This window comes from Vulpes vulpes, chromosome 2, assembly GCF_048418805.1.
Source record: "Vulpes vulpes isolate BD-2025 chromosome 2, VulVul3, whole genome shotgun sequence".
NCBI lineage: Eukaryota > Metazoa > Chordata > Mammalia > Carnivora > Canidae > Vulpes > Vulpes vulpes.
In genome coordinates this window covers 51,125,156-51,146,216 of record NC_132781.1, presented here as the reverse complement: position 1 = coordinate 51,146,216, position 21,061 = coordinate 51,125,156, and the positions used below count along the sequence as shown (strand labels likewise).

Genomic DNA, 21,061 nt, shown 5'->3' with positions numbered 1-21,061 from the left:
GGGCCTCGGCCACTCCCCATCCCAGCCTCCTGCCCACCTGTAAATCCAGGGCGAGCTGACCAGGTGACCTCTAGGTGGTCAGTCCCTCTAGCTACCACACTGGGAGTAGGACGGTGAGAGCCAGGCAGGATCCCAACTCCAATGCCCAGCACGACCTGAGTTGAGGGGCGGGATACAGCGGGGATGGGGGAGAGGGCAGGGGCGGGGGCAGATATTGGGTTTCTCTGCCCATCTTGGACCTTTTCCTACTTTCAGACACAGTTCAGTCTACACCAGGGAGTCGCGCAAACTGCCACACGCCATCTCTCCATAACAAGCTCCTTCTGTGTTTTCTAAACAAGAGACCCTACAGTCAGAGGCAGGGCAGCTGCGAGGGCCCAGGAGCACCGAGGGCCCAGCGAGCACCGTGGCAGGAGACACGGGGTCAGATGCGCAGGGTCGAGGGGCTGTTGTGGGGACGCTTGACTCTCCTGGAGCCTCGTGTTTAGCATGTCTCACCCCTCCCTGCAACGTGTCCATATTAATTATTCCACGGGAAACTGGCCCCATCTTTTACACAATATTTCCCATCGCTCTAACAGCGGGGACACAGGAGTGCGCAGCCAGGTTTTCCTATAAGCCGGGCCTGGGGGTCCTGCGTCCTCTGGTCTCTTTCCCAACTGTCCCTGAGGCCTGGATCGAACCGCATCCCTCACTCAGCATTGCCATGAACCCGCTCTCTGCATGGTGGGGGGTTAGCCTGAGGTGGGTGGAGGGGGGCGCTGGCCGCGACCCGGGAGGTGGGGGGGCGGGGGTGTGTGTGCGTGGGCAGGGGCATGCTGGGGCGGTGGGCCTGCTGGGGGCGCAGCCTCTGTCCACAGCCGCTGAAGCCCGGGACCTGCCTGAGCGCGCGCTTCCCCAGTTCTGGTGCTGGGAGGTCCCTGTCCCTTGGGGCGTCGGACGGTTTCCTCCAGCCCCTATGGGGTGTCGTCCTGCGCCCTGTGTGTGGGTCAGAGGCGGGGTGCAGGGTGGCCCTTGCCTGCCGGGGGCATGCACAGTCCCTGGTCCGGGTCACCCAGTGCCCAGAGTCCCTGAGGAGTTTCTCATGCTGGGGCAAGGATGGGTGCCATTTGCTGGCCGTGCTGCACTGGGGGGCCTCGATCCTCTGTCTGGGACTGCCCTTGTTCGGGTGAGGAGGGATGAGCTGGAGATCTCCATCCCTCTGTGACCGCCGGGGGACCCCGACTCCAGTCAGCCTGCAGGTGAGAAGACTGACCTATGTCACCAAAGAGAGTACCCTCTTCCAACACTGCCCTCCCCCACCACCTGGGCGCCTGTAGGGAGAGAGGTGGGCCTGTGGGCAGGGGCACACCTGGGGTCACTTCCCTATGGTGGCCTGGTAGCAGGTGCATAGCTGTAGCTAGGCTGTGTATTTCGGACCTTTTGTATATACAGAATATACAAGACCTGCTGTTTTGTGAAGGTTCCTGGAACATAGCCTGATGGGTTCAAAGTCCACCCATGTTTGGAGCAGTATCAATAGTTTGGTCAGCCTTATGCCAAATAAGTTTTATTGGATAGATACACCACATTTTGGTTATGCATTCATCAGCTGGTGGACATTTGGCTTGTTTCTACCTTTGGGCAAGTGTGAATAACCATGCTGGGAATATTCTTGCTCAGGATTTTCATATGTGTTCGTTTCTCTTGGGTATACGCCTAGGTGTGGAATATTGGGTATATATACCTAGGTGTGGGTATATACCTAGGTGTGGAACCTCTGTTTACATGTTGAAAAATTGCCAGACTGTTTCCCAAAGGGCCACGTTATTCTACATTTCTACCCGCAGAGTAGGAGGATGCCAGTTTCTATGTATCTTTGACAACACCTCTTAATAGCTATCTTTTCAATTACAACTATCCTAGTGGATGTGAGATCATATCTCACTAGTTACTTGTGGCTTTGACTTGCATTTGCATCCCAAAGAGTGGTGTTGAGCATTTCTCATGGGCTTGCTGGCCACTTGTATGTCTTCATTGGAGAAAAAAATCTATTCAGCTGTATTAATCCACTTTAATTTTTAAAGTTTGTAAAAAGATTTTATTTGAGAGAGAGCTCGAGGGCGTGCGCAGGAGTGAGCATAAGCGGGGGGAGAGGCAGAGGGAGAAGGAGAAGCAGGCTCCCCACGAAGCAGGGCTCCATCACAGGACCCCAGAATCAGGTAAGACAGCTTGCAGCGTCATTTGTATGTCTGTGGCCGGGAAAGCCAGGCTTTTCTCAGAATTCCCAGAAAGCGGGTGCAGAGCCCATTATGAGGTATGAGGTCTGGACTGGGTAGACACTTTGTCGGCACACTACCTGGCACTCAGTCTCTAAGGCTCACAAATAACAGTGATTCTAAGGTGGGATTGAGAAGGACAAAGATATTTTATCATTGCGTTAGTTGGGGCTCTCTAGAGAAACAACCAATAGGACACATGCATGCACATGTGTACACGTCTGTGTGTGTGTGTGTGCGCACAGAAAGAGTTGAGATTGCTTTTATTTAATATGTTGGTTTGAGTGATCGTGTGGGCTGACAAGTCCAAAATGTGTAGGTTTGCAGACTTGAAAGTCCGGTGGGTTTCCAGTTGTTGCAAGTCCCAAGGCAGATTTCCTTCTTGGAGAAACATCAGGTGTTGCTCAGAAGGTCCTCACTTGATGCGGTTCAGCCATACTGGTGACGGCACTCCCCTTAAAGTCAACTAATTGTGCACGCTATCTGTGCTTACAAAACACTTTTCCCGGGGATCCCTGGGTGGCTCAGTGGTTTGGCGCTTGCCTTTGGCCCAGGGCGTGATCCTGGAGACCCGGGATCGAATCCCACATCAGGCTCCCAGTGCATGGAGCCTGCTTCTCCCTCTGCCTATGTCTCTGCATCTCTCTCTCTCTCTCTGTGACTATCATAAATAAATAAAAATTTAAAAGAAAAAAACAAAACAAAACACTTTTCCCGGCAAGGAGATTAAACATCCAATAACATTGGGTCACTTCACGCCATAGCCTGGTCAGGTTGACATGGAAGACTGAGTGTCACAGCCCACCCAGCCTTAACTTGGCACCCACACATCTCCTTTAGCCATATGTAATCTCCAAATGAAGAGAACACCTAAGTCATTTTCCTCCCAGCATGGCACATCTCTCCAGTGTACAATTCAAACCACACTGAAACTCTCCCAACGAGGATTCGAGGTTCTTGGGTGAAGTCCACTCTTTTCTTTGATAGCCTGTAACTTGCATAGTATGATGTGAAGTTAACTATTCTTAATGCATCTATATTTTGCCACGTGACGAAATGAGATTAGATGGGATGAGAAGATAAGGAAGGGAAGAAAAGAAATGTATTTGATATACATACACGCAGTCTATAGGGAAGGAAGACGTCCTGGGGTGGGTTCCTGGGGTGTGGCTTCTCTGCAAGGCACTGGAAAGTAGTCTGTTTCCGGACAGGCACGTGGGAAGGGGATCATGTTGACAAACCTCTGTCCTCTTGCAGCACCAGTACCAACTCTGGGGCCTGCTCCACCCCAGCTCCAGAGCTAGCACCACTTGCATTGCCAGCTCCTGTCCAGCACCCGTACCAAATCTGGAGTTAGAGTCATTTTTGGCACCAGCCCAACAGCTAGATGTGGTGCCACGTGTAGAGCTAGAGCCAAGTCCAGCACTAGTGCATGCGACAGTTCCAGAGCTGGAGCCTGTACCAGCTCCAGTGCCACTTCCAGGTTCAGAGCCAGTGCCAGTTGCAGACATAGAGCCAGCTTGATCACCAGATATGGTATCAAATCCAGAGCTGGTGTTCTAACCTCAGCTCCTGTAAAAGCCCTAGAACTCTAGCCAGCTCCAGAACAAGTTCCAGCCAGCTTCAGGGCTAGAACCAGGTCCAGCACCAGCTTTGTCACACAACTGCAGAGATAGAGGCAGCTCTGTCAACATCCTTGCCAGCTCCAGTGCCAGCCAGCTCTAGACTTTGGATCAGACCCCATATAAATTCCAGATTAACAGATGACAGAAACGAACTGGGGCCTGCTCCAGTATTAGCGCTGGCAACACAGCTAGAGCTACAGGCAGCTGTAGAGCTAGAGCCATCTCTAGAGCTAGTGCCAGCACCAGAACTAGCTTCAGCACCAGCTCAAGAGCTTGAGGGGGCTCCCGAGCCAGCTCCAGCCAAAGCTCCAGACTCAGTCAATGCTACCACCAGCTTCTGCACCTGATCCCCTGCTATAGCCGGTTCCATTCTCAGCTCTAGCAACAGAGTTCAGGCCAGCTCCACAGCTAGAGTTAACTCCTGCTCTGACACTTGCATCAACTCTGGAGTTAGACGCGGCTTTTTTTTTTTTTTTTTTTGCCAACTCTAGTGCCAGCCCAGTGATAGCTCTAGTGCCCACTCGAGAGTGAGAATCTGCCTAAAGCACATTCAGAGGCAGTGCCAGGTCCAAGGAAGAGCTGGCTCCAGCACCTGTTCTAGCATTGGCTCCAGAACTAGAGTCAGCACCAAGATCAGAGCTAGAGGCTACACAGCAACTGTTCTTGTACCAGGTCCGGAGCTGGAGTTCTCACAAGTGCCAACTCCTGCACCAGCTCCAGAGTGAAAGCTGGCGTCGACACCAACCAGTAGCAGACTTAGATCCAGTGTCCCCTCAAGAGAAAAGAACCAGCTTCAGCACCCACATCAAAGCTAGATCATGCTCTGGTGCTAGCTATACACCAACTCCTGGGCCAGATCCTGTCCCTGCTCTCGTGTTAGCCTCTGCCCTGATGCCAACTTCATCGGTGGAGCCTGCACAGAGCTACAACCAGCTCTACCACTCATTTTACCACTGGCTACAGAGCTAGACCTAGGACTGGCTATACACTAGAGCCACAAGCACCAGACCTAGCATGCAAAGCCAGAGTCAGCTCTAACACTAGCTCTCACACTGGTGCACGAGCTGATTAGAGCCATCTGTAACTCTAGTGCCAGCTATATCACTAGCCCCAGAGCAGCGGCCAGCTTCAGTACAAGATCCACAGCTAAAGCCCCTCCAGCACCCACTCGGAAGTCGGAGCCAGCTTCAGTGTCAGCTCCAGAGCCAGAGCCACAGCGGTAGCGCTAGCTTCAGCACCAGAGGTAGCGTCAGCTCTAGAACCATATCCAAGTGCAGAACCAGCTCTAGATCTTCTATGGAGGTGGACTCAGCATTCTCACAGCTCTAACACCTGCCCCGGAGCTAGAGCCAGGTCCAACGCTGATGCCTGCACCAGCTCCAGAAATTGGGGCAGCTCCAGTCTCAGCTCTCCTGCCAGTTCTGGGATCAGATTTCAACATTGAATAAGAGGAAACCTGGTCAAATGAACACACACTTTGAAAATACGTGGGCAGAGACACAAAGGTACCTGTTAGGTGAATATACTTATAGGAAACATCCAGAACAGGTAACGGAACAGAGAGAGAAAGCAGCTTAGGGGTTCCAGGGGCTGGTTTGGGTAGAAATGGGCAGGGAGGGCTTCTGGTTCAGGTGGTCCTTTGGGGAGCCATGAGGGCTTCTGGTTCGGGATGTCCTTTCCGCACCTAAGTTCTGTGACGTTGTGTCATAGCGTTGGAAATGTACTTAATGCTCATGAATTGCTCAATTGAAAATAACTAAATCTATTTAAAATCCAAAGTAGAGAACAGCAGAAAGAATGTGAAAAACAAAAAACAAAACCAAAAAGAGACAAAACAAAAACAAACACAAAAGCAAACAGAAACCACAATAGGGGAGAGGAACACTCCATAGAGTGTTGAGTGGGGCATCGGGCTGAAACTGCATTGGGAGCTGGCAGTGAGGGTAGCTCCAGGGCTGGCGCTCCCTGAGGGCTGCTGGGTCCCAAGCTGGCTCCATCTCTTCTGCAAAGGGAGGTGCAGAGCTGGCTCCAGGTCCCCAGGTGGTGGATCCTGCCCTGGCTCTACTTTCTGGAGCAGCTGCAGGAGGCGGGCTCTAGAGGCGGAGCTGCTGCTGGAGGAAGCATGACTGGGACTGATGGAAATGCCTGTAGATCCCGAGCTGGCCTTGCTTCTGCTGCTGCTTCTGCAGCTGGATCGAGATCTTCAGATTGTAGAGGATCTGTGGCTGCAGCCACCACGAGCTGCTGAGGCGACCATGAAGCTGCAAGAGGAGATCAACATGTCTGCCTTCCAGAAGGGCCTTTCCAGAGTAGGAATATCCCACTGCATTTTCTAGAAGCCGCCGCCAAGATCCCACCATGGAACGTCTCCCGGACTGCCATCCCCCAGCTGGGTGCTCTGAGCCCAACTGTGGCTCCTGGCCCCACCCCAGCCTCTGGGGGCTCCTCCCTGTGGGTCCCAGCACCCACCCCTGCTCAGACACCCCAATTCCCCAGCCCCAGGCTTATCACCCTCAGGCTCGGCCTCTGTTAGCTCCTCCTCTAGGACCAGAGTCCGGTGTAGGACCTGGACCAGGTACAGTGGCTTGGGCAGTGTCACAGGCCTTCCCAGACAAGCCCCAGTCCCTTGTGAGGGGAGCCATGTGCGGCTACTCTGGGTCGGATTCCATGCTGGCCCTGCTGGGCAGCCGGGCACAACTGCCCCTCAGTAAGGGGATGAAGCAGGGCCTGCCAGCCTCCTTCCCACTTCATTTTTGATGTTCTGCAAAGACGGGGACGGGCAGCCACCTGGGGGCCTCACAGCCTCACCCGGCCCTCCTCCCTGTGCTCCTGCCCACTCCCCCTGTGCTCCCAGATCACACACAGACCTGGGTGTGCACAGCCCTGCACCCGGGACGCAGCGACCCATCCCTGCAGGGCTGGGGTCAGCCCTGGGCAGAAGTGCACGGCCCCCCTACCCCATCTCTCCAGCCATCCTGGACCTGGGGAGTGAACACCACCTGCCCACCACGTTCTGACTCCTCATCAGCCTTCTCCTGTTCGCATGCCACATGACCCCTGCCGCCTCCCACATGCACCCTCGGGGAGGGGACCCGGGGCTGCAAAGATCTGGTCAGAGGGGTGTGGGGCTGGCGAGACGGCCCTGGGGTCCCGTGTTACCTTTCGACCCTTCCTTCTAAATGGCCAGAGGCGTCGGGGAGCCCTGACAGGACACTCCCCGCGGGGGGCACTGCTGGCAGGGCGTGCAGTCCTCCCTCTGCAACACCCAGACATGTGGAAGCATCAGGAAAATATGCTCTTGGATAGGTGATCTCCAACCAAGGGAGCATGTAGAGGCCTGTCTCTGGAATGCGGGTGCCTGGTTACCCGGTTCCAAAACGGGGGGGTCTGGTCAGGGAGGTGAGGTCAACATGGCCTCCTCACCCAACTTCTCCTCACGCAGGTGCCCCCCGACCGCCCTCCACCCGAGGGGCTCCTTGCTCACCATCCACCCCCGCCCCGTCCACACAGTCTCACCCACACAGCCCCCCACCCTTGGGCTCACCCTCAGGCTCAGCCTCGCGAGCTCCTCCTCTAGGAGCAGAGTCAGGTTCAGGACCAGCACGGGCAGTGACCCGGGCAGCATGTGGCCAGGAGGACTTCCCCGGCCTTCTCCGGGCCCTGGATCTGGAAACCCTTCCTTGGCGGCGCTCATCCTGAGCCTCTACTGGCCTGCACTGGCGGGTGGTGCCCCTGCCCTCCCTCCAAAGCTGGAGCAGGTGTCCGCTGCCCAGCCCCCTGCCCATCTCCTGTGTGGCGCTCTGCAGAGACAGTGCCCGGCAGCCCGCCTGGAGGCATCGCAGCCCCGCCTGGCCCTCTGCGCCCCGACCTCCTGCTCCCGGGTCGGACACACACGTGTCTGAGGGCTGACAGAGGTCCTCCGAGGACCGGTCCCGCCAGGTGCCCTGGAGGCAGGAGGGCAGACAGCAGCTCAGGGGCCTGGCCCTCCCTCCCACACAGACCCCTGAGCCCCTGGGGATGGTCCAGCCCGACCCCGGGCCCACCCCAGCCACCCCCAAGGCCACCCAGGCAGGGGCAGATCTGGGCAGCAGGCGGGGCTGGATGTCCCCACAGCGGGGAGCCCTCCATCCATGGTGTGAGCGCCCCTGCCTGCCTCAGGGGAGCTGACCCCTCTCCCTCCTCCTTTGTCTGTCTGGGTCCCCCCTCTGCACTGGAGATGCCAGGAGGGTGGGCAGGGGGCACCGGGTCTGTCCTGTCCCTGCCCTGGCCGCACACAGTAGGTGCTGCTACTTCTGTACGTGAGGGGGAGGCACAGGCGGATCCCCTGCGCAGCCTGCCCAGTGTCCCTGTCAGGGCCCCTCGACGCCCCGCCCCTGCACCGACCGCTGTCCCACTCCCTTCGGGGCACATGGGGTCTCCTCCTCTCCCTGAAGCTGCTCTGGGTGATGGCAGCCCCCACCCCGTCCACTTCCCACATGCCGCGGGGCTGGGGGACTGAGGTGTGAGGCCTGGATGTGAGTGGGGGGCCCCAGGGTCGGGTCAGGACACGCCGGGCGGGGATGGGCAGTGGAGGGGCCCCTCTCCTCAAGGCACAACCTCAGCCCCCAGCCTCCCCGCTGCTCCCTTGGCTGCGGGACCCCGGCCACAGCTCTCTGACTCCCGTGCTCCTGCACGAGGGGCCCCCACACCTCAGCCCTGCAGCAGGAGTCACAGGACGTGGGGGGCCGGGCTCTGTCCCCCCCACCCCCCAAAGCCCCGCATGTCCCCCACCTCGGAGACGGGGTCTCTTTGTCCTCGGGTCCCTCATCCTTCTGACAAGAAGGCAGAGGAATCCCTGTGGGGAGGAGCCCACCAGGCCCAGGTCCAGGGCTCCCGCTGACTCCCCGACTAGAGCGGGAGCCCGGAGCCCAGGGAGTTGTGTCTGCCGCGGACGCTGAATCATGCGCAGTGTCCTGAAGGGGCTTCGTGTCCATTTGGCGACTGAATGAAGCCCACCCAGCAGCTTCCAGGTGGCTGAGTGGGTCTGGGGCCCCCTGCCAGCCCCCAGGGCTCCCTGCTCTGGCGACACCCGGGATGGGGCCCGGATGGAATCTGCGACCTCCTCACAGCCAGACTGTGGGGAGAGCGGCTTTACCCCGACACAGGATCCGGGGCCTGAGGCAGAGAGCTTCTCCGGGGTGGAGAGGATCCACCTCAGCCCCAGGGCCCTCCATGGGCGGCCACAGGACAGGTGACACAGGAGAGGGCGCTGCCCTGGCTCCAGCAGCTCCCAGGGTGGCAGCACTGACCTCCACACCCTCGGGCTCTCACCACCTGCAGGGCTGACTCATTTTCACAACGGGGCTGAGCTGTGGACAACGGAGGGACGCTTCACCGTATAAACCGTGCAAAAATATTCCTGTCGCCTCCTGAAGGGCAACTGCTTGTGAACAGTTGATTCGGATCATCTTACACGCGTGTGAAGAGTCGTTTGTCCCTGGTCAGGGCTGGGGCTGGACCGGGGTGGGGAGGGCGGGGGTGGACGGAGGGAGCGGCCCAGACTCCTTGGGTTGAGGTCATGGCCACATGAGGGGCAAAGCCCTTGAGGAACCCCGGGAAGTCAGTCTCCTGGATGACCTGGGGCAGGAGGCCCTCCCTTGGCCCTCCCCAAGTCGGGGTCTGGGGACCTCTCCACATCACAGCCCCCTGAGCTCCCCGGCCCCTGGTTGGTGGCATGGCACTCATCTCACCGCGGTCCTGAATCCCGAGCCCAGCCCTCCCGGGTCATTGCCCTGGTGGCCGCCCCCAGCACCGTCAAGTCACCAGGTGGTCAGGGTGCGCCCCCCTCGGGGCCCAGAGGTCAGATAGAGCGGGCTCAGCAAGCACTGCAGCAGCAGGGGGAGGGCTGGGGGCGACCCTCCTCTCCTCACCAGGAGGCCGGCCCCTGCCTCTCTCTGGCCTTAAGCACACTCACCTTCCTTTGGCTGCCTGGGCTCTCTTGGGGTTCATCTCCAGGGTGGCAACCTGCAGGTCCCCTCCTGCCAGGGTCATCCTTCTATGTCGGTTTACAAGTAGCCCCCAGGGCCCCCTAGATGTTCTTGGAGCACCCCAACCCCACATGCCTGTCCCAGAAGCCCGCCTGTGCCTTTGGGTCCTTAGTGCCCTGAAAGTGTCTTGCTCAGTGTGGCTGCACGTCCAGGTTGCTATTAACTTGGTAGGGGCTCCCCTCTCCCCCGTCCTGCCATGTCCCCAGCACCTCCCATACCAGGAGCGTAGTGGTGAGCAGTAAGAAGTCCCATAACCCCTGTGGGTTTTCACCAGCCTTCACCTTGCAGCGTTCCAAGGGACCCTCCGGGGACAGGGGATGATAGGGGCCAGGTGGGCCAGCAGCGCAGTATCTTTGGTGGTGTGGGTGGGGCCGCTGCCCTGCACCCAGTCCCTACATCCAGGGCAGGACAGGGGCCTCCTCGTGTTGCTGAGTATGCTGCCCAGACCTGAGTAGGCCCCGGGGGGCAGCTTGGGCCGCCCCTCCCCACAGGGCCTGCTTCTGCAGCCTGGTATGCCTCTCTGTCCCTCCACCCCACCCCCAGGAACCGCTGTTCACTACTGGGTTGTATACTGTGTTTGCATTTTGAGGTCTCCTGGCTCCTCACCGGTGGCCTCTCTGCAGCTCCGTCGGTGGGGGGCCAACACCTGCCTGAGACCTCAGAGCCATGTCCTTCCCACAGCGGGAAGTACCGTCTGGTGAAAGCCACAGAGGGACCCTCAGGTCACCTTCCTGAAATCTGGATTTTCATCCTGAAGTGTGCAAGTTAAAGTGCTGCTGGTCAGCTGGTGCTCCCTTCCCCGCACCTTGTAAATCTCAAGGAGTGCTTGAGAGGCTCACTGAGGAGATGAGTGCCATGCCACCTTGTCCCCGCAGAGGACAGCAGGGACGCCCTGCCATGCACCCTCACCTACCACAGGAAGAGGCCAGGTGGACGCCAGAACCCGTCTCCCTGTGCCTGTTTGCACGGGATGTGGACTAGCACGGTTGGGCACGTGTCCACGTAGAGGAGGGCTGCCTGGTCCCAGATTCCACTCCGGGATGCCCCCTGCAGAGGCCTCCCAAATGAGCAGGTGTCGCCAAGTGCCACGTTGCTTGAGCACTCGAGAGTGTGGGCTGTGTGGCAGCCTGACCCCGTGGTGGTCAGACCCCTTGGGTCTGACCCACAGGAGGCTTGAGAGACCGTGTGCTCTGTGGGCCCTGTGGGTGTCACACAAATGCCATATCCACAAGCAAAAGCACATAAACCACAAAGTGGAACTCACAGGTCCCAAACGCTCATTTGTTCAAACCTAAGCTTTATTCTGTGGGAATCCTGCGGTTTGCTTTGCTGGTTCGTTCCAACCTGGGTGTGCTCCTCTGGGGGACTTGCCCTGTAGCCTTAGGTTACAAAACAGCTCCAGAAACAGTAAGTGGATGAAGTAGCCCAGCCCTGGCATAGTTTGGTAGGGAACGAAAAGTCACCTGGCATGGGAGCATGGGATGCACAAGGACCTGATTCAAGGCAGGACTGAGGCTTTTCAGAGTCCAAAAAAGCGTGTTACCTGCCGGGTTCTCTCTGGACAGGCTGCGTGCCCTCCGTGGGCCTGCTGGGCCCCAAAGGTCTCAAGTGGAGCCCTGGGGGGTGGGGGGGGTGGAGAAGGGGGCAGCTGCCAAATGGTGACCAGGAGCAGGGACCCAATCCATGCCTAGAGCAATGGGGAACCTGCTAAGGACCCGGCCAGACATGGGAAGAGGCTTCCTGCTCAGGGTCAGGAATAGGCTGCCACTCTACTTCAGGACCAGAGCAGGCAGGTCTCCAGGAGTGTCCCAGGTGCAGTCTGGTCTAAGCCTTCAGGGAAGGAGAGGCAGCCGGCCCCTGGCCCCTGGCCCCTGGCCCCTCCTTGCCCTGTAGTTCATACAGGGCCTCGATCTGCCTCCGCTTCTGCTTGGCCCGGTTGATGGTGGTCCGGAAGAGCCTGCAGAAGAGGTGCACAGCCGGGGGCGAGTCATCATTGCCAGGGATGGGGTATGTGATGAGGCATGGGTTGCAGTTGGTGTCCACGATGCCCACTGTGGGAATGTGCATCTTGGCCGCGTCTCTCACAGCCACATGGGGCTCGAAGACGTTGTTGAGTGTGTGCAAGAAGATGATGAGGTCCGGCAGGCGGACCATGGAGCCCAAGAGGAGAGAGCTGTTGGTCAGCAGGCCACCCTTGAAGTAGCGGGTGTGGGCATACTCGCCGCAGTCATGAGCCGTGGTCTCGATCAGGTGTGAGAACTGCCGGTTGCGGCTCACGAACAAGATGATGCCCTTGCGATAGGCCACATGGGCCGTGAAATTCAATGCCAGCTGCAGGTGAACAGCCGTCTGTTCCAAGTCGATGATGTCCTGGCCCAGGCGGCTCCCAAAAATATATGGCTCCATAAACCTGCCATAGACCCCACCAAGGCTAGAGTGGGCAAAGGGCATGTGGCCAACCCCCCACCCACCAGCCACAGCCTTGGGGGCTGCGAGGCACGTGCTTCCTGGGGCTCCCCAACCCTGGGCACAATTTACAACCCCGCCACTGTGACAGCAGTGTCCAGAGACAGTCAAGCGGCAGTGAGGATAGGGTAAGGGTGCCCCAGCTCTTCTGCCCCTGCGAGCTGGGCCCCATTGCTATTCCCCTAGATGTCTTCTACCACCTCCCTCCCTGGCTTCCCAAATGTCCCTCCAAAACATCGTCAAGGCAGTTGAGCCTTATCTCAGTAACCCTGGAGACCCCTGGCCCCAGCTCACAGGACTTGCTGGTGGTGGGTCTGCCGCTGGTAGGACCCTGAGACACAGAGGAAGAAATCTGGGGTGGGGACTGAAGCGGAGTCTGAGGATAAAGCCCTGCTTCTCCCTGAGCTTCAGGGGCCTCATGTGGAACAGGATGGGGCTGCACGCATACTGATAGATGCCTTGGACTACAAGGATCCCAAGGCAGGAGTGCCCCAGGTCCTGCAGGTACCCCCACACTGGGCCCAGGGTGTCCGCTACCTGTGCCGACAGCCGGCTTTGTGTCCCAGGTGCACCCGGGCGTTGAAGAGACTTCTCACAGAAAACAACTCCTTGACGTTGAAGAAATCTGAGTGCTTGAGAGGCTCACTGAGGATATTGTGGCTGACATCTGGGGCAAGGAGAGGATGCGGTGCTCTGTGACCCCTGGCTCCCACTGTGGAGGGGAGCTCTATGGGGGCGGGAAGGCCCAGCAGCAGATGGTGACCGAGCCACCGGGTCCTCCCCAACACATGGGGGCTGGAGCCAGGTTCTGACCCCGGCTTTGCTCCTGGGCAGTCCCTGTCGAGTCTTCACCCAGAAAGGAGGGGCCCCGCTGGCTTCTGAGGTCCTTCTGCGACGGCCCAGCCCCCAGAGGAAGGAAGGTCCCCATCAGGAGTCCCCGGAGGGCCCTTCCAAGGAGCCAGGCCACATGTCTACCCCACCCGCTGCACTCCCCGCAGGGCCGGCCTTAGCGCGGTCCTCAGATGAAGGCTGCGGGACGGCGGGGCAGCCGCTGCAGGTGCACCTGCCCCCTGCCCCCTGCCCCCTGCCCCCGGCCCGCGGGTCTGCTGCCTGCCTGCCTGCCTGCCTCCCCACCACCCCGAAGCGTCGCACTCGGGACTCCTCGTGGCAGACGACTCAGCCCCCGTGGGAGAGCCTGCCCCCCCGCCGGCGCGCAGGGGAGCCTGCTTACCCGTGCTGCCCTCCGGCTCGCCGACGGCGGGGATCGCGGCGCCTGCCAAGGTCCTGCCGCCGGGCCGGGCCCGCCCCGGGGTCGCCGTCCCGAGCAGAGGCGGCCGCAGCGCCCGGGGCCAGGCACCTGCGGGGAGAGCCGGCGGTCCTTGCGGCGGTCCCTGCGGGCCCCCACCCCCACCCCCACCCCGCTCCCCGCAGGCCTCGGGGCGGCGCCCGCCCGCACCCCCCACGCCCGCCGCGGCCCCCGGGGCCCCTCCGCGCGCACTCACCCGCGCCGAGCAGTCGGGGCGCGGTCGCGGCGGGAGCCATGGCGCGGAGGACGACCCGGCGGGGACACGCTCCCGGGGCCGCGCTGCTTCCGCCCCCGCCGGCGCCCCCGCCGCAGCGCCGCCTGCCGGCCCGGAGGTGTCCCTGCGCGCCCCGCCCCGGCCCGCCCCCACCGCTCGGCCCCGCCCCCGCCCGCCCCGGCCCGCCCCGGCCCGCCCCGGCCCGCCCCGGCCCGACGCTCGGCCCCGCCCCGCCCCCACAGGGCGGCCCCGCCCCCGCCCCCACCGTTCGGCCCCGCCCCCGCCCGCCCCCACAGGGCGGCCCCGCCCCCGCCCCCACCGCTCGGCCCCGCCCCCGCCCGCCCCCACAGTGCGGCCCCGCCCCGTCCCTGTCCGCGCGCGCCGCGAGCCCCACTTTGGCCCGCCGCGGGCCGGGAGTCACCGGGACGCGCCCCCCGCCCTGCCGCCGGCTCGGCCCTGCAGCCCGCACGAGTCCCGGTCCCGGGGCGCCCTCACCTCCGGCCGGCCTAGCACAACCTGCCGCTCTCCCCAGGAGCATCCCGGAGGACCAGGCGCAGGTGGAGTCTGCCCTGAGCCTCCGGGCGCCGGGCGGCCGTGCGGAGCTGGGCGTGGGCTTCCCGCTCCCCCCGCCTGAGCCGGCCCGGGGGCAAATCCGCGCTCGCCACCCCACCGCGCAGGAGCCGCCGCGGTCTCCCGCCTCCCCGAGCGCGGCGCCTTCGGGGCGGGGCCGCCCGGTCAGCTGACCCGGCCGTCGCCTGGCAACGGGACGCCGCGCCGCCTCTCGCGGCCTCCCACCCGCCGCAGCGCGGGAGCCCAGGCGCATGTCGGAGGCGAGCCCCCGAGAGTGCGCGGCGGCCGAGGAGCCCCCCGCCCCCGCGGGGCCCCCGCCGAGGACCAGCGACTACTACTGCGTGGACGAGAACCTGCCCGTCAGGTTCAACAACCCGGCGTGGTTCCGGGGCTACGGGTGAGGACGGATCGGGTCAGGGGCCACCGGGCCAGCGCAGGGCCTGGAGGGGGCGGCGGGCTTCCCCAGTCCCCAGCCTGCCCTGCAGCCCAGGTCAACGGACTTGCCCGCGGTTAGCACCCAGGGAGCGAGGAAGTGCTGCCCGAAGCTGCAGACCCGCCTGCGGGGGTCCTCGGGTCACTGCAGGAGGGGCGGGGTGGCCAGGCAGCCGCACCCAGCCGCACCCTGCCCCACCCAGCCGCACGCCTCTCCAGCTGAGCGCAGTCTCTGCAGAATCGGAATCCCGCAACCCCCACCCCTCCCCGGCCCCGCAGCTGTTCTTGCAAAGCCTTAGATCCAAGTAGTAGAACACCCTCCACCACACCTGCCCTGCCCTCCCTCACCTAGTCTCCTCTGCAGGCCGGTAGACCAGATCTGTTAGTATTCTTGGTTTCCAGGAGAGACTGCTGAGGGTGGAAGCATAGCACCCCTGCCCCAGATCTGGTGGCATAAGGCACAGCTGACGTCCCAACCACAGCGTGGGCTTTAGAGACTGTAGGCATGTTTTCTGCCCAGGGCTCTGAAAGTGAAGGGACCCTCCCACCCTGGGGTGGCAGGGTGTGGAGGCTGAGCCCTGGGTCCTGACCTACCCATCACCCGGGAAATGACGGTATGTGCCAAGCCTCCACCAGGGTTGAGGTCTGCATTTGCCCTCCAGGAGTTCTTTTTTTTTTTAATTTTTATTTATTTATGATAGTCACACAGGGAGAGAGAGAGAGGCAGAGACATAGGCAGAGGGAGAGGGAGAAGTAGGCTCCATGCACTGGGAGCCCGACGTGGGATTCGATTCCGGGTCTCCAGGATCGCACCCTAGGCCAAAGGCAGGCGCCAAACCGCTGCGCTACCCAGGGATCCCCCTCCAGGAGTTCTTTAGGGCTTTGGCCTCCCTTGGGAAGAGCCAGGGTGGAAGTGAGCCGAGGAGGCAGGTAGGCTCATCGTGCCTCCCGCAGGACCCCACCTTCGGAGCCTCATCACCAACCTGTGGCATTCCCAACAGAGCGCCACCAAGTGAATATTCTAAGACTACAGGCTTGGGCAGAATTGAAGTAACTGTTTCTCATCTGCCAGGACCAAGGAGCCTGTCTCCATGTACAGGACCAGTAACCAAGCTTATGGGAGCAGGGCCCCCACCGTGCATGAGATGCCGGTAAGCCAAGCTGGAAGCGCCTGTGTGTCATTGGAACATCTCCAGGAGGAGGCTGTGACCCTGGATTTCTCATGAGGGGGCGGTGGGGAAGGGCCCAGATTTCTAACCTCAGAAAATTGGAGGTGGCACATCAAGTCCTTTCCAGACAGAGCAGAGCGGAAATGAGTAAGAGAGCAAACTTAGCGATGGAATGTGTCAAAGATGGAAAAGGTGTGTGTAGACTGGCTTGAGACGTCCCACCCCCTCTGTCATCTTAAGGCCATGAGTTTTGAGGCAGACAAGTGAACAGCTGCTTTCTTTCTGGAATAATACTTGATTTTAATGAACTTGTGGCCTAAAGAGACAGGACTGGCCAAAATCACAGGTGGCAGGAGGACAAGGCATCCTCTTGACGGACAAGGGCATCCATCCCCACGTGGCTGGATGTGGGGATCTGTGCACCTTTGGGGAATCCTCACCCCCTTCTGGAGGTTGATGTCACAGTCTGGAGCTCTAAAACCCCCTTCTGAAGCCCCCTGGTGTCTCTCTTGGGCCCAGGTGAAGGGCCAGGCTGACCAGCGTAAGCATTCCCTGGATAACTCAGGACAGCAGGGCCACCCACTTTGGGCTGATGATGCTGTTGTTTCTTCTGAAATACTCATTATTTAAAGAGATCTGGCCAAGTTGCTCATTTGCTTGTTTCACATGGGAGATACAGCCCTTGTGAGGAGATTATTTATCTAGAAAGTTTCTAAAGCATTTAAGGGTCACTCACCCAGAATCAAAATGATTCCACATTTTTCCCAGGATCAGGTATTAACATGAAAAATACCAGCGCACTCAACTCACTAACATGGGTCCAAATGTTTTACTTTTAGAAACAAGACCATTGAAAAAAAAATGTTCCTATTTTTTTTAAATTGTGGGGGTTTGCCCCTCGCAGGTCTTAGTAGGCGATGGGCCGTGAAGCACTAGGTGCTCTGCAGGCAGGGTCGGAAGGAGGTTCTTCCTGCTGCTAATTGACGGGCTTTACCTGCAGACTCAGGTCAGGATACCGAAAAGCGGGCTGCAGCTAAAGCTGTCAGTAAGCAGCAGGAAGAACCTCCTTCTGACCTACAATCTTTAAAAAAAAAAAAAAAAAAAGAAAGAAAGAAAGAAAAGAAAGAAATGCACTGAAGACATTTATTTTTGCCCCTGCCTCCTGCCAAGCAAAAAGAGTATCAGGTGGTCTTGACACGAGGAGAGCTGAAGAGCGGGTCACCTGTCCGGGGTAAAACACCTAGCCCTGGCCCTGTACGTCAGAAATCTCAGGGTCTCCCCAATGACGCTGTGCTGCTGGTCCAATCACCACCCTGGGTGCCGGCGCACACGCGCATGGACTCGGCTGTGCTCCCCACCGCACCCTCACCTCACTAGGGCAGCGCCTCCCCATGCCCCTGGGCTGGTGGGGTGTGGGCATCAGAGGCATCTTAAAGCTCTACAAGGGATTTGAGCGTGCAGTCGGGGTTGAAACCGACGGATGTGGAGTTTGTCTCTTCTTTACAGAAGAGAAAAGTGTAGTTCAGAGAGGTCCAGCAACTTGCCCGGTGGCACCACTGGCAGGAGCAGAACCAGGTCTGCTTGGGGTCAGGTGTGGCAGGGTTGTCTATGCCCGTGCATGATCCTCCTGTCCGTGTAGGGTGAATGGAGGCACTGTTAGTGGTTATTGCCAGACATCAGGTATAAACAGGGATGGTCTGGGGCAAACCAGGCCATCCTGCCCACCCTGGCTTCTCTGCTTCCTAGGAACAGAGATGAAATTTTCTTACAAATTCTTATCTTTCTTCCAGAAATGCCTGATGGCTGACTGCTCAGGGGCGTTCCCACGCCCTATTAATTCCAGTGTCCCTTTTTGCTTCCAGAAAGTATTTTATCCAAATTCAAGTAAGTTTTCCAGACAACTTGCAGCAGGTGGAATGTTCCGGAACAACACTTTCAATGTCTACATGGAGAAGAGCATCGTGACAGGTCCCGACAACTACATCACCTCCTATGACCGGTTCAACTTCCACCCCAGTTACAACGTCAATAGGCCATCTATCTGTGATTGAGGGGCCTTGGGATGCCAGTAGGGGTGACCTCAAGTGTGACCCCTAATCTCTCATCATTTGCCAGATTGTAAAAGTACAGACTTCACTGCTTTCTCTGGAAACATTTTTTTTTCTCTAGATTAGAAAAATATGCAGATGGGGCTGTAATGTCCTATTTGCTCTGTTTTAAGTCTAAGATGGAAAAGATCCTCATGGCTTGACTTTCCATTAAAAACGTTGCCACATCCTGAATTCCTGACTCATTGGCAATTGGAGCAGGGCCATCCGGGGACCCAAATCTTGGCCTGATGCTAGGAATGCTTGGGTCCCCTACCCAGTGTCCTTATCGGGAGCCGGTTTATACTCGTGACAGGTTATGGAGTTCTAACGCACCCTGGCGGAAATCTGCACAAACTTGGCAAGGCCATGGCGTGGCGGGAGGCTTGGGTGCCCTGCCTGGGGCGAGAACAGGGGTTGCTTGGGGAGGGAAGACCGTCCCTTACCCACGCTGGCCAGCCTGGAGTCCCCGGGAATGTCCTGCAGGCACCGAGGGGGCTGGGCCGGGAGCCCTGGTCAGCGGTGCGGGGTTGGCAAGTGCCTCTTGTTGTTGGCGGGGGGGGGGGGGTGGGGGGGGGGGGTGGGGGGGAGGGACTTCTCCCATTGTGTGCACTTTCAGTTTTCAATAAAAAGTTCAAAAAGCAGCAGGCAGGGAATGACACACTCTTATCTCTGTAGCTCTCGATTGATGTTTGCTATGTTCTAGGGGGTCCTCAGTGAGAAAAGTTTTCCTGTACCAGAATCTTCCTCTTGGGCCTCAGTGTCCCTTCTCCCTTCCTGAGAGCAGGGCAGGTTCACCGTAGGAAGCCTGGAAAGCACTGTCCATGGGCAGCATCATCGTTACCGACCACTGATGGTAACTTGCTTACAAAAATTCTAGTCCCATGAAAATGGCAAGAAATAAAACACCCTGCCTGGTTACTTCTTTATTAAAACCTTTTTATTTTTAATACACAAAAGTAAACACGTTGGCAACATTCCTGGTGTCCAATTTGGGATGGAAATGGTTTCCAGAGAAAATCGATACCGTTGATGAAAAGACACGAAGCGGAGCCTGATGCCAGGACCGGTGCGGCACCTTTCTTAGCTGCAAAACCAGTGGGCTCTCCAGGCGTCAGACTGGAAGGGAATTTGTACAGCCCTTTGCTAAAAATACCAAAATTCGGGATCCCTGGGTGGCGCAGCGGTTTGGCGCCTGCCTTTGGCCCAGGGTGCGATCCTGGAGACCCGGGATCGAATCCCACGTCGGGCTCCCGGTGCATGGAGCCTGCTTCTCCCTCTGCCTGTGTCTCTGCCTCTCTCTCTCTCTCTATCATTAAAAAAAAAAAAAAACCAAAATACTGAGGATACTTCTGTGTTTAGCTTCTGTTGAAACCAAAACAAGAAATAGAGTGCCTTTTAAACCAAGTTTCTAAACTCACCAAAAAGAATGAATTCCTTCCTCGGTGGTTATGAAAGGCAGGTTAGCGACTCCGGGGAAGGACGAAGTGCCAGCTGGCCAGTGGGCTTCCCAGCGTGACCTGTGCCTCCTAAGGAGCGTGGGTGCTTTCACGCGTCCTAGCCAACACACTGCTGTCTGTGTCAGAGCTGCGAACGAGGTAAAGCTTAGACTCTGCATGTATTCTAAATAGAATCCTCTAAATAGAACAAATGTCTGGGAAGATGGAAAACAGAAGTAACTTTGATAGAACATATGTGCCCATCTTGCAGAAAGACGGGGTGACTCTGGCTCGAGCTCCCCATGGCCACATCCTGGCGTCGGGGTTCTGGAGCATGGGGTGGCTGTACTCCTGCTCCTGTCTGTCCACTGTGGTTCTGGACGAAGGTGACATCATCTCCTGGGGCAAGTCCCAGCCCTGCAGCCCCTGGATTGAAGCCCACCTCGGGTGGCCCAGGGAGGGGAGGGTCCGGGCATCGGGCATCAGGGCCTATGGGCCTGGCCTCGACTCTGCACACAAGTCATACAGAAACTCTGGTGATGATGAATGTCTCTTTTTTGGTACGTTTTCTGCCTGGAATCTCTACACATGGAGTGAGGAGAAGAGTCTGTGGGTGGGTGGTCCTATGGGGGCTACAGGAGCACACCCCAAGTCAGCCTGCGACCGGGGTCGGGGTGGGGGTGCTGAGGGGCGGGAAGGACCTTTCCACTCTCTGACCTGGGTCCTGACTTCTCTTGAAGTACTTGCCGCAGTTAAAACAGTTAGCCAAGAGGCAAGTGCAGCATCTCCAGACTGTGTGGCCAGGGAGGCCTGTCTTCACCCCCGAGGAGGCCTGGCCCCGTGGGGACAATTTCTCCCACCAGAAGACTAAACCCCGAGAGGTAGGGCTTCAGAAGACTTTGCTACTTCGTCACTCGGTGTGGCTGTGGGTGGGGCGGAGGCAGCGACCTCCTCACTGGACAGGGGTTTTCACATCCGTCTGTAGACTTCCCTCCAGTAGCTTTTCACCTTTCAGTTATAGTCACTTAGAAGAAACAGTTTCAAACAGATAGGAGGTTCGTCAACACGGCGGGGAGGTGGGGGGAGGAGTATCCCTCTGTCCAGAACACAGAAGAGCAGAAGTACCAAAGATTCTGGAAATAACTGCTCCCCACTGCTGGTCAGCCTCTCCTGGAGCAGACCTGGCTGTGGTTTGCAGACAGGGATGGTGGGTCCCTTAAGTAGGCCCTTAAATTATTTTGGGGGGGGGGTTGGGAATCGAGGTGGCAATACTTACATGTTTTTATAGGAGCAGGTGCTAGTTACTTAGATTTAGGGCCTGGTTTCCTGATGCATGTGTGTCTCAGCTTGGGAAAACCTGACAATTCAGATTCTGAGCAACAGGAAGAACTAGTGACCCTTGCCTGTGGGAGAAAGACCCTTCCTCTCTAGATGTGGGTGGTGGGCATCACACATTAGCCAGCAGGGCC

General features: G+C 58.6%; 2 protein-coding genes across 4 annotated transcripts; one reads left to right on the top strand and one right to left on the bottom strand.

Moving 5' to 3' along the window:
* Positions 1-11,186: 11,186 nt before the first annotated feature.
* MRPS2 (mitochondrial ribosomal protein S2) lies at positions 11,187-14,600 on the bottom strand. Of its 2 annotated transcripts, none has more exons than XM_072748248.1 (4): positions 14,391-14,600; positions 13,607-13,732; positions 12,913-13,042; positions 11,187-12,319 (listed from the first exon to the last, which is right to left on the bottom strand). In XM_072748248.1, the coding sequence occupies exons 1-4, from the start codon at positions 14,431-14,433 to the stop codon at positions 11,734-11,736; spliced, it is 885 nt and encodes a 294-aa protein (XP_072604349.1). In that variant the 5' UTR covers positions 14,434-14,600; the 3' UTR covers positions 11,187-11,733. The 2 variants fall into 2 exon arrangements, with proteins under 2 accessions (XP_072604349.1, XP_072604350.1); XM_072748249.1 differs by lacking the exon at positions 14,391-14,600 and adding an exon at positions 13,878-13,990.
* Positions 14,582-18,348, top strand: PIERCE1 (piercer of microtubule wall 1). 2 transcript variants are annotated; one of them, XM_025982087.2, is made up of 3 exons: positions 14,582-14,862; positions 15,970-16,048; positions 17,975-18,175. In XM_025982087.2, exons 1-3 carry the CDS (start codon positions 14,717-14,719, stop codon positions 18,029-18,031), a joined length of 282 nt encoding a protein of 93 aa, XP_025837872.2. In that variant the 5' UTR covers positions 14,582-14,716; the 3' UTR covers positions 18,032-18,175. The 2 variants fall into 2 exon arrangements, with proteins under 2 accessions (XP_025837872.2, XP_025837871.2); XM_025982086.2 differs by having other exon boundaries at positions 14,592-14,862; positions 17,929-18,348.
* Positions 18,349-21,061: the final 2,713 nt, after the last annotated feature.